The sequence below is a fragment of the Falco biarmicus genome, chromosome 13, assembly GCF_023638135.1.
Source record: "Falco biarmicus isolate bFalBia1 chromosome 13, bFalBia1.pri, whole genome shotgun sequence".
In the NCBI taxonomy this organism is placed as follows: domain Eukaryota; kingdom Metazoa; phylum Chordata; class Aves; order Falconiformes; family Falconidae; genus Falco; species Falco biarmicus.
The window spans coordinates 12,136,454-12,151,905 of NC_079300.1; the positions used below are offsets into that span (position 1 = coordinate 12,136,454).

The 15,452-nt window shown below is 40.6% G+C and overlaps 1 protein-coding gene across 3 annotated transcripts; it reads right to left on the minus strand.

Annotated features, from left to right (window-relative positions):
• Positions 1 to 1,057: 1,057 nt before the first annotated feature.
• On the minus strand, positions 1,058 to 15,384 carry FYTTD1 (forty-two-three domain containing 1). Of its 3 annotated transcripts, none has more exons than XM_056359217.1 (10): positions 15,209 to 15,384; positions 12,442 to 12,513; positions 11,862 to 11,993; positions 8,765 to 8,910; positions 7,842 to 7,954; positions 6,919 to 7,015; positions 5,804 to 5,865; positions 4,890 to 4,964; positions 3,958 to 4,084; positions 1,058 to 2,850 (listed from the first exon to the last, which is right to left on the minus strand). In XM_056359217.1, exons 1-10 carry the CDS (start codon positions 15,309 to 15,311, stop codon positions 2,845 to 2,847), a joined length of 933 nt encoding a protein of 310 aa, XP_056215192.1. In that variant the 5' UTR covers positions 15,312 to 15,384; the 3' UTR covers positions 1,058 to 2,844. The 3 variants fall into 3 exon arrangements, with proteins under 3 accessions (XP_056215192.1, XP_056215190.1, XP_056215191.1); XM_056359215.1 differs by having other exon boundaries at positions 1,058 to 2,854; positions 15,209 to 15,382; XM_056359216.1 differs by lacking the exon at positions 12,442 to 12,513 and having other exon boundaries at positions 1,058 to 2,854; positions 15,209 to 15,380.
• Positions 15,385 to 15,452: the final 68 nt, after the last annotated feature.

The window sequence follows — 15,452 nt, forward strand, 5'->3', positions numbered from 1 at the left end:
CGAGCTCCGGAAGCGTAGGCGCCCGGGGGGGGGGCGACGCCCCGCCGGCTGCCGCACAACGGGCCACGGGAGCCAGGAGGGAAAAGTACCAACTGCTCCGTGTCTTTTCCTCGATGTCATCAATCCTTAAGGAGTCGCACTCGTTGCAGCGTCCGAATAAATGCCCACCTTGCTCCGGGAAAGCGCCGGCCTGCTGCTCACGCTGCAACTGTAGCGTGTCCGCAGGCTGCCTGAAGCTGGCGAGGGAGAACAAGGGCTGTAGGCACCACCTTACCACTGGTACCTACAGGCTGTAATTTTTTCCTGCACCATCAATGAACAGCAGCACTTGCACTGCTTACCGGAGCCTCCGGCCAGCACCGCGCTCACCGTCGTGACTGTGGCAGCCCGTCAGGGCGTTCCCGCTGATCCTGCAACGCCAGGCAGCGACTTCTTGCTAGCAAGACATGCTCCAGCAACACGAAAACCAGTGCTTGGGCTGAAGATTAAGGGAGCTGGTACTATAATCACGCCAATCCACTAAATTAGACGGTGCTACTGAAAAATAGGTTCATAGCTGACACATTTAAATGCAAGTGAGCTTATACGGTGCTCAATTTTCAGGCTATTAAGCTGGGCAATGAATGCAAGCCCTCTTTGAATTAAATGTTCCAAACAATATACCAAATAGCGGCTTAATAAGAATTGAATAATTAAGAAGCCCTTGAAGGATACCAGAAAATCACATAACCGATGTATCGCCCAGGTGGTTATAACAGGAACAAGACAGTATGAAACTGTAACTTTTTATTAAAAAAAAAAAAAAGAAAAATTAACAGCTTCAGAATAGATCAAATGTAATAACTTCTCCAAAAAATACCAAAAGGTACAGTGTAAAGCATCTTCTCATTAAATACAAACTAGCATTTTTTGATGCATTGCATCAATGTTTTGCATCTGTGCTGATGCAAAAGATTTTTTTTTGTTGCATCCTGGCACATGGAAAATGTATACACTGAAATAAGGTGACTGACACCACTTTATCTACTCAAATTCTAACAGTGGGACATTTTAAAAAAAAAAAAAATCCTACTAGTAATTAAGAAAAATCTCTTAACACCATTACGTTTAGTTTGTTTCTGCTAAGGTATATCTTTCAACATTAAAAATAAGGGTTTAAGTACTATATAGCATCAGGATGCACTCTGACTTTAAAACTGCTGTACAAACAAAAGCCCTTCTACTGTCAAATGCTCTTCAACGTTGAAGTTCCTGGTAAATGCTAGTTAACTTGGAATTTGAGATAAAAATGCAAGGAAACCACCTCTGTAAGAAGTCAAATGTAAATTCTTCAAGAACAATAAAAGGAATTAAACCTACTTCAAAGACCATAAACATTTCTGGATGCAGCAAGCCAATCAACCTAACTGCACCTAAATCTCATTGCTATAGAACAGTGTTAAGTTCATCAGTTCTTGGTCTGGAAGCAATTCTGAACAGGTGCCTCAGTTTTAGGGATCATAAAAATAGACGCTGAGGATGTTTCAGTTGTTACCATCCTGCAGATTCTGAGGCACAAAACTAAGCTTAAAGCAAGTGACTACATGCTCTTGCTTAATGCCTTACACATACTGGCAAACTGAGGGCTTTTTCCTCCAGCAATGTTCCCTACTTTCAGCCAATTTCAAGATGTCTGACCACTTCTGATGAGCTTCACATCTTTACTCTCTTTGGTATATACAAACAAGTGCCATTAGATTGCCTGCCTCTGGCTATTTCTAAGAGCCAGAGAAAACCCTCTGGGGCAAGGTATGAAAGATAACAATTCTGTCTGGGAGGGTAAGGAACTCTACCATACCACTGACTTCCCTGTAAACTGTTGCATTTATTCCTATGAAATTACTCAAAAATATGAAGTTATTGCATTAAGTTTGTGGAAAAAAACAACTTAAAAAACAAATAGAAAGCAAAAGTTTAAAGAAAAAATAGGAGACAGGCATACCCCATTTGCAGAGGAGGAAGATGAACTTGAGCTAATTGTAATATAAATTACTCTCACACTGCCTGTGCAGTATTCCTCCAATATGATCTAGAAACTTTTAAGGATAAGAGTACAATAGTCCCCATCCCCTTTATATATTTTGGGTCTCAACTAATAGCTTTATTTATGAAAAAGTGAGGATGCAAAACATTAAGTTTTCAAGAAAGGAAAAAAAATTGAACTTCAAAAGCACAAAGAAGTACAACCAATGCTCCCATGAAAAATGCTGCTACATCACTACCAAAGTATTCAGGGACTGAGGCTCTGTGCCAAACTGCAGTCCAAAGGAAAGTTCATAGCCAGTCCCTAAAAAACCCTAAAATGGGGTTTGTAATGAAACAGTTACACAATCTTTACCATAACAGAGGGGTCAAAGAACTGATACTGAGCACTCCTAAATAAAACAAAAAAAAAAACCCCAACAAGAAAACCCCAAGCCCAAAACTTTTAAAATTCATGTTTGCAAGATGAACCAAAACCTGTGTTTGTCATCAGCTGGGCCGTGTAATCTTTTCCAACCAGGTGATGGTGCCACTCCAGCAGATCAGTTTCCCCACTTTCCCCCCTCAGGGCATCGTATCTTTTACCATTTGAAGTAAAAGTAATAAAGAGAGATAGTTCTGCCACCATTTTAGCAAAAAGTCTAGAGAATTTCAGTGACATATGCTGTGTTCTTTTGCCCACTTTTATCTCAGTTTCTTAGGTAGGTGGGATCAGTGCTCAAGTCCATCTGTCAGGTTAACCCACTGTTACAAAACGGCTTCCTTTGTTCTGCGACAGTGCTGTTCTTTGTTCCTTCAGGATCCCAAAACGTTCGTTCAATGTCATCCCTGTCTGAAAAATAAAGTCTTTTAACCATAAACTTAAAAGATGTTAGGTTAATGTAATCAAGGTAACAGAGACAAGAATAATTTTTTCCTCATTTTATATCATCACTTGAATTCTTAATTGCCTTACTTTGATTTACAAACAAACAAAAAAACCCCAAAAAATGAAGTTTGATTTGATTTCATTATTTCCTGCATCATTTAAAAAATCAGATGGGACTATACATCAAGAGCTAGCATTTCTCAGAATTTGTTAAGAATACATGGTACACAATGTACAATGTCAAAACTGAAAGTCTACTCAAAATATTGTAAGTTGAACTGAGGACGGACTGAAAAAGGGAGCTTTCACTACACTCATTTCCCCCACACAGGTTCTATGCAACTTCAACAAATGCAGCATTCTAACCATGTTAATGCAGGTTGCTTTCCAGTCCATCCAGTTGAGGCACTAGACTCGAATCTAGTCCAAAAGTTCAACTATTTTCACAATACAGTAGCAGACTATTTTTGACATACTGCTTATTCATGGAAGGAACAAATCCGGACTGACACCCTGACCTCATGTAGTTTTCTACAGCTGGTAGTAAGGAGCTGATTATAAGAGAACTCCTTCAATGACAGCACCAAGATTCCTGCACCAAATTGCCTGCCTTCATGAAACTTATGAAAAATTGCTCATCTTTCAAGCCTTTACATCATCACATTTAACTTTTTTTCCTAGATGCATAGCAAAAGTTGCCTTATAAATTCAGCTGTCAGGGTTCCATGCACATTACACAACTGCAAGAAGCTCATCCCTGAATTATACACGGTTGTTGATTCAAGCACAGCAGGAACATCAGAAGGCTTTCAGAAATAGTCAACATTTTACATCCCATTTAAAGCATGTCAGCATGCAGGACATGAAGTAGAAGAACAGGAACAGTGAGTTTAGGTACTTGCTTGAAGTTACATAGCAAGTTAATGGAAGAACCAGAAGTGGAAACAAGAAGTAGACACTAGGTCCCTCTTTCTGTCACTAGTGAGCCTAGGAGGAAAGTGCCTGGCTCACTGGCTTTTATCTGTCTTGGAATTACTTCCACAGTTAAGGAAAGAAACTGCATTTACCTGTTTGCCAACACTATTGATATCAAACTGCAATGGAACCCCTTTAGGAATCTTCTTCTCTTCAGATTGGTCCCTCTTCATCAGAAATGGTGGCACAGGAGTACGAGTTAATCGTAATTTCTGGGAACTGTGAAAGAAGAATATTACAAAGGACACAGTGAATATATGTTTTATGCAATAAAGCCTTAATGCAGATAGCATTATGAATGTTTCATCAAGCCATTTGATCAGGCTGGATGAATAGCTGGAAGGCACAAATTCGAGAAGGTAAAAGTCAAGCAGAACTATAAAGGGTACCATTTGTAATTGTTTTCAGACAGCAAGTGTCCCGGCCGGAAGCCATCTTATCTTTTCTCTCTCCTACTGACAAACGCATCATTTGCGGTTAATTATTCCCACAAATACAAAAAATAACAATTGGTAGTCTTCCTTATAGGTAAAATGCTACTAATGAAAGAGCTACTCAAGAGATTTTTAAAATAAAACACCTCAAGAAACAACAGTACCATCAATTTCCCAAAGACAAATAAAGCAATGCTTTCTTTAATCACAACTCCAGCAATATCTTTATGAATCAGGGAGGAACTATTACCATCACTCATCAACTAGAAGTTCATTCATTTTCATTCAGATAGAGAAGGAAAAGAGCTGCAATACAGTGATTTGGGAAAGGCAGGCAAGATGAAAATCTATCAGCCCACCACTCTTCAACTTTATACACCACAACAAGCCCCCAACTGGGACATGCCTTGTGAAATCCAGCTGTGATGTTAATACAAATATAGCTCGGAAACGGGGCAGGTTTAGAAATCTTCGCAAAAAGCTGTGACCTTCAGATCACCTGAAATACTATCTGCAAGGAACTTACTAAACGGCTCAGAACAGTGATTTCAGTTACTTAAGAACATTTCAGAACTTTTCTGAAAACTCACACTGGGGTTATGATTGCTCCTGGGTTGTCAATAGACACAGTCAGAATCCCTCCACTTGTGGTAGAAGTTCGCCATCTAGTTTGAAAACACAGAAATCACTTACAAAAATGTGGCAGAAGTTTCAATACCTTTAAATGTGTGTCCAAAATGTTGGCTAGTAAAGAATGTACAAGCTTTCAGAATATAGGCCAGTATGAACACCACAAGCAGTCAAACAATCTACAAGAAGCTTGGTTATTGATTCTTGTATTTTTTTACATTATCTAAACCTATTCAGGTCAGTGCTACATCACATGCTGGCAGGGTGTACCAGAACTACAGCACTGGTTGAGATGTTCACTTCTTTAGAACATTCGGTTTCCTTGTCACAGATGGGGCCATAATGGTCCTCACAGCAAACCAGAGGTGGCAGACTGCAGGTCTGTGGCATATGCTGCTAGTAACACAACTCGGCAACTTGTTTGTTAGTAACACAACAGGCTAAGAGCCTAACAGGCACAGAATGATATGGGAAGAATACGTGGGCGGAAAGCCAAGTATCTACCTTGTGGCGTGCCTTGTTTACTTCCAAACTGCTCCATAGGCTTATATATATATATTTATTTTTTTTAAATAAAATAGAAATTACTTCAAGAGCTCAGGAGAACACTGACATTTGAATTTTTTTTCCAGTCTATGCAGTATTCACAAGTGGTAGAGATTAGTCTGATCCTCTGAAGCTACCACCTTCCCCCTCATTCCTGCAAGCATCTTATACAAAGTCCTCCTGGTTAAATCAGAAGATAATTTTCACTGTCACTCAGCTGATGCCTGCAGGGGGGGGAAAACCCCATTCAATTATCATAGCCAGGAAGCCACAGCTAAAACAAGAATCATGAGTAACCAAATTGAAGTTTTCCAAATTAAATACTTACTGACGAGTTCTCTTTACTGTCTGATTATCAAGATCATCTGTTGACTGCACTTGGGCCTGCACCTGAAAACACATCAATACAGACACTGGATTTGAATACTGCTTCAATTCCCATTGTAGCAGCTGGAAATATAGCAGTTAAAAAAACAGAAATTTAAAGCTGTTTGTATGCTCTGCACGAATGGGGCTGTACTTTCAGAGACTTCAAAGATAGCTATACAACTACCTTTGTAAGACATTGGGAAAAAATTACTTTAAGAACACAAAATGATTTAAAAATTGTCAATGACAGTAACTTAACCAATAGATGGAAACATTTTTGAGGACCATGTCAGCAAACATACACTTTACCAAGGTACACCAAAATGTTATCAGGCCAGCAAGAAAAACCAGGCTAGTTCCTAACCTGATGAATGTTAACATACATAATATCCAATACGCTACTAAGCCTCACTACTGTTTTAGAGGACTTTGGTTTTGGTTTTCTCCCTCCTGATCCTGTCCGTAATTCCACAATCCACGTGGATGGAACACAACAGCTACTTACATTCACAACAATGGCAGACATAGAATGTGGGTACAAATGAAAACTGAGAACACCCCTTATCATGCACTGCACACTCTCTATTCTCTTTATCTTACTCAAAACAACTAAAAAATACTTAGGTAACTAAAATAATAACTTAAATAACTAGAATATATACACACACCCCAAAAAAAGTTTAAAAAAAACCCAAACCACCCCATAATCAGATTCTAAAACACATTTCTGCTCTAACCTTCACCCAAAGGTAACTTTTGCAAGCTGTACAGTGCTTTCCAACATTTACTTTTAAAAGGAAAAATTAATACGTGGCAACTACCGTCAAACATTCTGACAAGATCCATGCCCCTCTGAACAGTCCGGCTACACTGGAACAGGAAGCAAGACTCAATAGGTTACAGTAACTGAAAAGGACAAGTACATTCGCCTAGAAGAACCCGTGCCTATTTCCCAGTCCACCTAAAGTTTCTACTCAGCTCTGATACTCAGAGTTGATTCATTAATATCAGAGTTATAGGTTAGCTTAGAACCTATGGCACAATTTTGTTGTTGTTTTCAGTGATTTTTATTACCTTCAGGCCCCTTCTGAACAGGAAAGTTGCTTGACGAGTGTCTTTCTGCTGATTTAGTTTGTTTCCAATTCTGGCAAAAGTGGATGGCATGTTATTCCTGTAATATTTATTAAAGTATAGTTATCAAAGGCTCCAAAGATAACATCTTAGAGAGACTATGACAGAAGGCAGGCTAGAGCCCACTACATCCCTAAGGACATCTGCAACGTTGCCTCTTTGAGGCTGAACATTTCAGTTGCAATAAGCTGCTCATCTACTAGGAAAAAATCACATTACTCAAATGGAGAAATCACTTATGTTACTTGGAAGCGTAACACTCGTACTTCACAGGACAGTATGGTCATTAACTCTGCTTTTTACTTCACTCAGTATCCTCCAGCACTTTAAATGTTGCCGATTAAAGTAAAACAAGTCTTGGTATGTATAAAGAAAGTTTGCTTACACTTTCTACAATAGTCACATAGTAAGAATTTTCATCACGGACACCAGTTAAGATGCAGTTTAAAACAGGCATGTTAATTCCAGCACAAATAAAACATGCAATAGCTTCCATGAAACTGAAGATGGCACCAGCTTCTACAAAGGCATTTTATGTAGAAAGTTCAGAAACCCATGGCTTTTATTTCAAAGCTACCAAAATCCAGATTGGCCATTTCCATATAGGCTGCCTACGATTTAAACGAAGGCAGAATACCAGGTGCTCACAAACAGAGTGCTCTACATGGTAATAAATATCTGGCTTTGTATTGAGACCACATTTGTTCTGTGCTTGGCTTCCAAATCTGTAGAACTTCATACACATGATGGTCTTGAATGTGTCACTACTGCTAGTACCTACCATCTTCTCCTGGACTCAGTCCCATCAAATAAGGCTCACTGGAAAGTTGTCAAGAACAGTTCAGAAAGCAGAGTTGGTATTTTACCTTCTATTTAGTGGGGCAGGCCTCCTAAGGGCTGGAGCTTGTTTTCTCTGCATTTCAGATTGTCTCTGCAGGTTTGTTTTCTTTTTCAAAACAGGGTAATTCCTCTGTGCATTCTTAAAAAACAGTAAACATACATAGCATATATGTATACTGTGCACAAACACTTTTCCTTCAATTCCAATTTACAAACTGCATAGAGAATACATTTGGCTTTGCCTACCTTTCACAGTCTAGTATAATTTGAAAATAACTTCTACACTTGCATGAGTTATATATATTCCCCTCCTTTCCAGGCTACCCTCCCCCCCCCATCCCCCGGCCCCCACCAAAAAACCCCACCAAAAACAAAACCCAAGAGCTTAGCAGTTACTTTTTGGTTATTATATCTCCCTAAACTGACAAAATACATGCTTCACACATCTTTAAAATTATTCTTCACAAATCCAAAAGCAATCCCCATCCTACAATACTGAATGAGATTGAGTAGACAATACACTGGAGGAGTACAGAAGAGGGAGCCTACTGATGGAGTTAAGTATTTTACAAAAGCTTCCATTTTTGTACATGCTTAAGGTCTGGATGCTGGCTGAATCACTGGTTTGTAACGAAGCAATGCAAATACAAGACATCCTAATAAGTGAGCTTTTCTTGTAAAAATACAGTTACTATCTCCATGCTTGCACAGAACACACTTCTGTACTTCAATTTTCATCACTTGCAACCCAATTAAGTGTTAAAACAACTTTCAACCTAGTCATTAACCACCCCTCTAACAAACAAGAACTCAGCTAACACATCCCTAATTTAATAAAAGGCTGTACCAGATGTTTCCATTTTATATTGCAGTAACACTGTGCTGAAGCCATTGTATTTAATTTTTTTTAATCTGTTCTTACATAAACCACTAGAACTGCATTAATTACCTTCTCACTAAGTGGTTGCCTGTTCAGGGGACTAATTCCTTTGTGTGAACCCACTGCTTTCTTGGCTGCCAAGCCGGTTATAACTCCATAAGAACGCTTCTTCCCTGCTATCTTCTTCCTCCGTCCCAAACGATTTTTACCATAACCTGCAACAAGCATGAGAAGTTCAACAATTATTATTCAAAGAAAAAGCTTACTGCTTTAAGATGCTATGCAGGCAATCCAAGTTATTTGGCTGCAGGCTTCAAGCCTTAGAGCAGAACCTATCACTATACTTTTTAAGACAATTTGGTCATTCAGTTATTTTAGCAGGTCTGGCCCAAGCCCTAGCACAACAATAATCAGCTCCTCGTATAGATCACAGTTTTGCTCTAGTTCATTGCATTAATTTCTGCTGCTAACATGTCTACAGGGACAACTTAATTCTGGCATAGAAAACTACCAAAATACTCCGAAATGGAACTTCACCAAGCACTGAATAATACAAAACCAAACCAAAATAAACCCCCAGCTCTCTACCCATTCAGCAAACTTTAAATTACCAGTTTTATTAAAAAAAAGAACAAAAGCAACTTCAAAGCTTATTTATTTAGATCAGTGGTTCCCAAGACATGACTTAAGAAAAAAGAACATAGCAATTGGCCCACACCACCATATTAAACAGCATATGAATTACATCACATTTAAAGTGTTTTCAATTAGAAGTCGGCATGGCAGTCTGCATGAAATAGAATGGAAAGCAGCCTTTGAATATAAAAGGTTTTTAAGTCTGAGGTCTGTAGTATAAACATCTCAGATCTCCAGTTACAAGGGTCTGGTTAACCCTGTCTGGAGCCACTTAGCCTCACACTATGAATAACAACCATGTTTCAGTTTTACCCCCGAGTATCATCCCCTCTACAACCTCAGACTGCAAGATAAATTTAAGACTAAGGAGTCAGCGCTATAGCAACAGACACATTAATTTTGACATATCTGACTTCATAGCATCGATAATAAATCTGTGTTTTTTCATGAGGCAGGAGCCACCACATGAAGTACGCTATGGACCAAAACACAGCTTAGATAAATTTGCCATGGAGAAACTGCTATGTACCCACATTTTGTGGGTGGTTAGCAAATAATCTTTTCAAAGAGAAAAGCTGAGAAACAGGGTTACTTAGGCTGAAAGGGACCTTACGAGCTCTGTGGACCAATCTTTGCTCAAAAAAATGACAACTTCAAAGTTAGCTCAGGCTGCACAGGGTTTTGTGCAGTTGCATTCTGTGTATCACCAAGGAAAACTTTTATTTAAAGAACCATATTCTTCTCTCTGTTTCTCCCCCCGAATGCTTAAAAGAGTACTAGCTCAAGTTCCTAGCTTCTTTCCAGAGTTTGGCAGCCATTTCTAAAACCGCAAAGAATTGAATTCTGTTGATCATTTGTGGTTTCTGTAGCTGTCCATAAACAACTGAGAATTTGCAACTTATCAGAGTAACTTCAATGGCAACAAAGCAGCAATAAATCTGTTGGTCATAAGCTACTAATAAGCAGAATGCTCAGAATAATTAAATATATCTTCTGCTCAAAAAACAATATAAAAGAGGTTTGCTTTCAACAGCAGAAAATGTGTGGAGTTGTATAGGAAGGAGCAGTTAAAGCTATTCACAATGTTTCAACATGCCGCAAGCCCATTTTACAAAAAATTTTTTGCTTTTTCCTAGAACAAGGGCAAGCAACGAGGGAGGGTTCCATGGAAGGAAAATAGCTGCCAAGACGGTCGTCTTTAGAGTTTTATATTTGCAGCTCAGTTTTCTCCTAAAATTTTAAATTCTAATACTTGCTTCTTTTGTGCCCTTTAGATCATAAACAATTGCATTTGACAACAGTGGTCATAAATAGAAGCCTACATGTTTGACAATCTACAACTTAAATTCACTTACTCTTCACCTACACCAATATTCTTATACTTGGGCTGACTGATGCACTGTCACCAATTGATGCACAAGTAACACTGCTATGTTGGCCTGTATAAAAAGCAAAACTCCTCTGAGCCCTGAGCAACAGGACATTCCACTGATCCCCAAAGACATTTACTCTAAGGTGCTAACAACCAGCTGCTGCTACAACAAACACGAAGCAAAACAAAGAATAGAATGGGATCACTGTGAATACACCAGACAGATGTGTATTCATTTTAAATGAATGCTACTAAACAACAAATTGCATGTGTTAACTTAAACACCTAATTAGCTTGTTTTGAAGTAAGCTTTCTGATTAGACAGTACTTTTCTATGTTTTGATCATCCAGTGCCAAAAAGTACTTTTCAAAATTAAATGTAAGCAAAACCAGCCTATACTTCAAAGAGGCGCTGGCCAAGTACTGGACTAAAACCTGTGAATCATTTTAGAATATGACCCTTGTTTATCACAAAAAACCTGATGACAGTTAACTCGGGGAACCTGCAAGTAAAGCTGTTACTGTGCACTTCTCTCGCTCCCTGTCTATATGATTTTTTTCCCCACCCTTTTGTATTCCACTGTAAAAATATTGGCTAAGGCGGCTGACACAGTACTTCCTTTGTGTCCCAAGCTCTTAACAAGAAAAGCCAACGCAGACACTCTGCACTATCCATTTATATATCCCAGAACCAGCATTACAGTCTGTAGAAACAGCTATTTTGGGAAGGCCTACTACGAGAATTCTACCTAGCAAATATAAATATGCTGGATCTTTTGCACAAAGCCCTGAGCTCTGGCAAGGCCTCCCCATTTCCTAATATACAGGCTTTGATATAAGCACTCTTTCTATCCATCTCTGAGAAGGGATAAAGTATCAACACAATTTCTAAAAATAATTTTTTTAAAAAAAATCAGTAAGTAAATTCTTCCTTGACTTAACGTCCCTCAAGCAGCTAAGCTCCTATGTCAGTAACTTTCTCACACTGAACCAGAAACAAAACCAAACATAATTGGATCAAAAAGAATCAAATTATAATCAAAACTACACATAACAATATTTGAAAGACACCTGAACTGACTGTATCAATCCATACATTCCATTAGGTTACATTTCAGCTCAAAAGAGATACTGCACAATCCACATTATGTTTGGCACCTTTCTGCTGTTGGATTCCCCACTTGGAGCCTGGTGTCCTGAACTGTCGAGTTCGATTCTGCTGAAGTCCTCTTTTCATTTTAGGGGAATATTGCTTTCTCTCTTCTTTCTTGTTCATTTTAATTATATCGTCTGTAAGAATAACAAAAAATGAAGAATTTGACACGCTGCAGATATACTCTAGCTCTGAAGAAAAAACTTTAGCAGCTTAAGAGTCTTGGCAAATAGACCAGTTAACCTTGCAAGGCTAGCACATACAAGTTAAGGTTCCAGAAATACTATCACTATAAAACATCCAGTCCCTGTTAGTCTTACAGCACTTGCTTAATAATACAACGCCCTAGCAAAAGAGAAGCAGTTGCATACATCCAAAAAACCCAAGAGGCTTGAAAGATCATGGCATTCCGCCCAGCATTAAATTTTAAACTGAATGAGTCATTAGTTTTTATACACCATTAAAGAAAAAATAATCCCATCTCACTCCCAGACTTTGCAGATTCCAGACAAAATGCTGGTTCAAGACTTAGCTCTTCCATCCTAAGTTACTTAAGGAAAATCACACAGCAAGAACTCAGCCTACCAGTTATCTTCATATGTTCACCAAGGTTGACATGATAGGAAAAAAGCAAACAAGACTTCTCTCCCCAGGTATCTGCAATCCAAAAAATCATCTTACCTATTGTCCAGGGCAACAATGCTGAACAAATTATTAATCAGCTTAAGAATACACGTAAGGTAATAAGCTGATGAAAAGTGAACAGCAGCAGGTCTGTCAAGTGCAAATCACACCACACCAGTTTGATTTCCTTCACTGACCTGATAGCTGGCTCAGGAGACAAGAGCAAAGCAACAGATGTGTGGCAGGCTTTTATTTGACTGTTAGCTTAATGATCTTAAATCAAAGTGCCAAATTCTGTTTCTTGCATCTAGATCATGACAGCATAACAGATAAAAATGTTATGTTTCAACGGGGAGCTACTACAAACATGTCGACATCCTTTTTTGAGTCAGGGATAGATGGGAACGAGGTTACTGCATTTGAGTTCAAATGGACTCAGATGGCACAGAACAGAGAAAACACCATTTTAACAAAACCCAAACAAAAATCACAGCATTGTTATCCAGTGTTTTGTATAGTGCTGAAGTAATGCTAAGAGAAAATCACCTTACATTGCTGTAAAAATGATTGAATATTCAGAAAAAAATCTATTAGGATAAGGAATACTGATACATGTCACTCAGGGTTTGACTTCTATAGAATCTTCTTTACCAAAGGGATCATCCCTGGAGCAAGGATTACCAAACCATCCTTTTTTATACAACAAAGGAAACCAAAGCCACTTCAAAAGGGTATACAGCTCCAAAATAGCAGTAACTATCACTGCCAACAGCAGCACTCAACCAGGAGCATTATTTGAATGTAGCACCAATAGTAAAGTGATGTTCCACAAAACCTGAGACTTTCAAAACTGTTAGAACAGAATATGTAATTCTGCATAATAGCTGCTCCCATTCCTGTGTACCCATGATACAAACCCACCACTCTAAGACCGCAGTTCCTTGCTTCACAGTTTTATCTGCTCCATCTTAAATCCCATTTTAGCAAGTTAGTTGTTGATGCACACAGGGTTACAAGTTTTTAAACAGAAGAACTTAAGTTTCAGCTATTCTCTTATTTGGGGAAATGAAGGGTATCTGGGACTTTACGCATTTGTTTGCTTCAGTGTGTCTCAGCTTTCTCCTGTCCTGCCCTGAGATCAGAAATCAAACCCACAGTTAGAACAGCTGAATAATCTGGGAACATTATCAAACTGGAAGCTTAGCTTCAGATGAGTTGCACATAACACACCAGCAACAAAGCCAAGCGTATTACTGTATGAGAAAATACTGAATATTAAGATCTAGATTTTTAAGTTTTCCTAGATTAATGTTGTATCAATTTTTTTGATATCACGACAGATGTGGGTCACAACAGCCTCTTAAACAAGGTATCACCACGACAACACAACAGCCCTTTGCAATCTATTAGTCAATGTCCAGAACACATAGTAGTGGCTAATCAAAAGATTAACTTGGCCAAGAAACATTGGAATATACGAAAATACAACTGGCCACTCGGAATCAATAACTCTATTAACCTTGATAACCTTGGAAACAAAGATTCAGTGTGCTACAAATAAAACTAGATTTATATGAATGCTGTAATGCTACTCCACATTCACTCTAAATGTCATTTAACGAGTTATCTCCATTGCCAAAACAAAGAACTCCACCAGATTATTTACTGAAGGAAAAACTGTACAAATCCACAAAGGCTAAACCTACAGCCAACATTCTAGTTCACATTATGACTTTGCTTTTTGAAGTGAATATCCTGATAGTACCCATCTACCACACTCTGGTAGCATCATGGAGCAGCCTTGGAGTGTACAAAACCAGCTGGCTTTTGATTTTTTTCTAAAACTAAACTGGAAGGTGCACTCCAGGAACATACCATAAGTGTCCCCAACTGTTAAGGGAACTCAATGCATAGTCCCAGATCTACTCTGAGATACCTCTTTGAAATTGCACAGATGTCAGTTTCTCAGACACACTCCAGAGACACAGCTCTGCAGATGTGTAACGAGGCTGTGCAATTAACACACAACCAATGGGAGGCCAAGGGAGAGAGGGTTGATTGTCACAGGAAACTATGTGGTAGAGACGACATCACGCTTGATCCGACTGGTAAAGTACTGCAAAAGGGTTACAAAGGAGACTTGCCATTACCGACTTCCAAACCTGAGAAGAAAATAAGGGCAAAGCCAGCCGAGTGGCAACCTCACAACGCCCACCTCTGTAACCAGGAGTGCCAGGCGAGGTCCTGTGACGCTCTCCCGGGAACCACCCAGCAAAAGGCTTGGGCGCCGTGGGCCTGGCTGGTGCCAAATGCACGCAGCGCCCCGGTCTTCAGCCTGCTCCGGACACCCAGAAGGAACAAAGGGGACCCATCCGGCTCCTCCTTAGCCAGGGACGGCGATGCTCCAAGGCCAGGCCCCTGGGAGCCCCGCTGCTCCCGGGGACACAGCCGGGCCTCACCTCCCGTCCCCGCCGCGGCGGGCCCACAGGCCCCGAAGCCAGCTTCTCATCCCGCCCCCCCGCGCTCCAGCTGTGGTAGGCTCCTGCTCCCCCGCACCCCCCGCCCGACTTGGCGCAGGCCGCCTCCCCACGGCCCCCGTTGGTTCCGCCCGCGCCGGGGCCGGCAAAGCCTGTTGGTTCGTTCCGCTCCCCTCGGCCCCAGCGTTTGGTTCAGCCCGCGCCCCTCCACCCGCTCCCCCACAGCGGCGGGCCCGAGGCGCCTTCCTCACCGAGGGACATGTCGATCTTCTCCAGGCTGTCGCTGCTGCCGTTCCGGGCCCCCGCCACAGCCGAGGAGCCCGAAGGCGGCGCCGCAGCCCCGAACCCGCTCATGGCTGCCCGCAGGACCACCGCCGCCTCCCCTCGCCGCCTCCCCTCACCGCCTCGGCCGGCGGGCTGCACGCATGCGCAGGGCGCGGACGCGCAGGCGCCTCAGCCCGCCCCGCCCCCCGGCGCGGCCAGCTGGTGCATGCG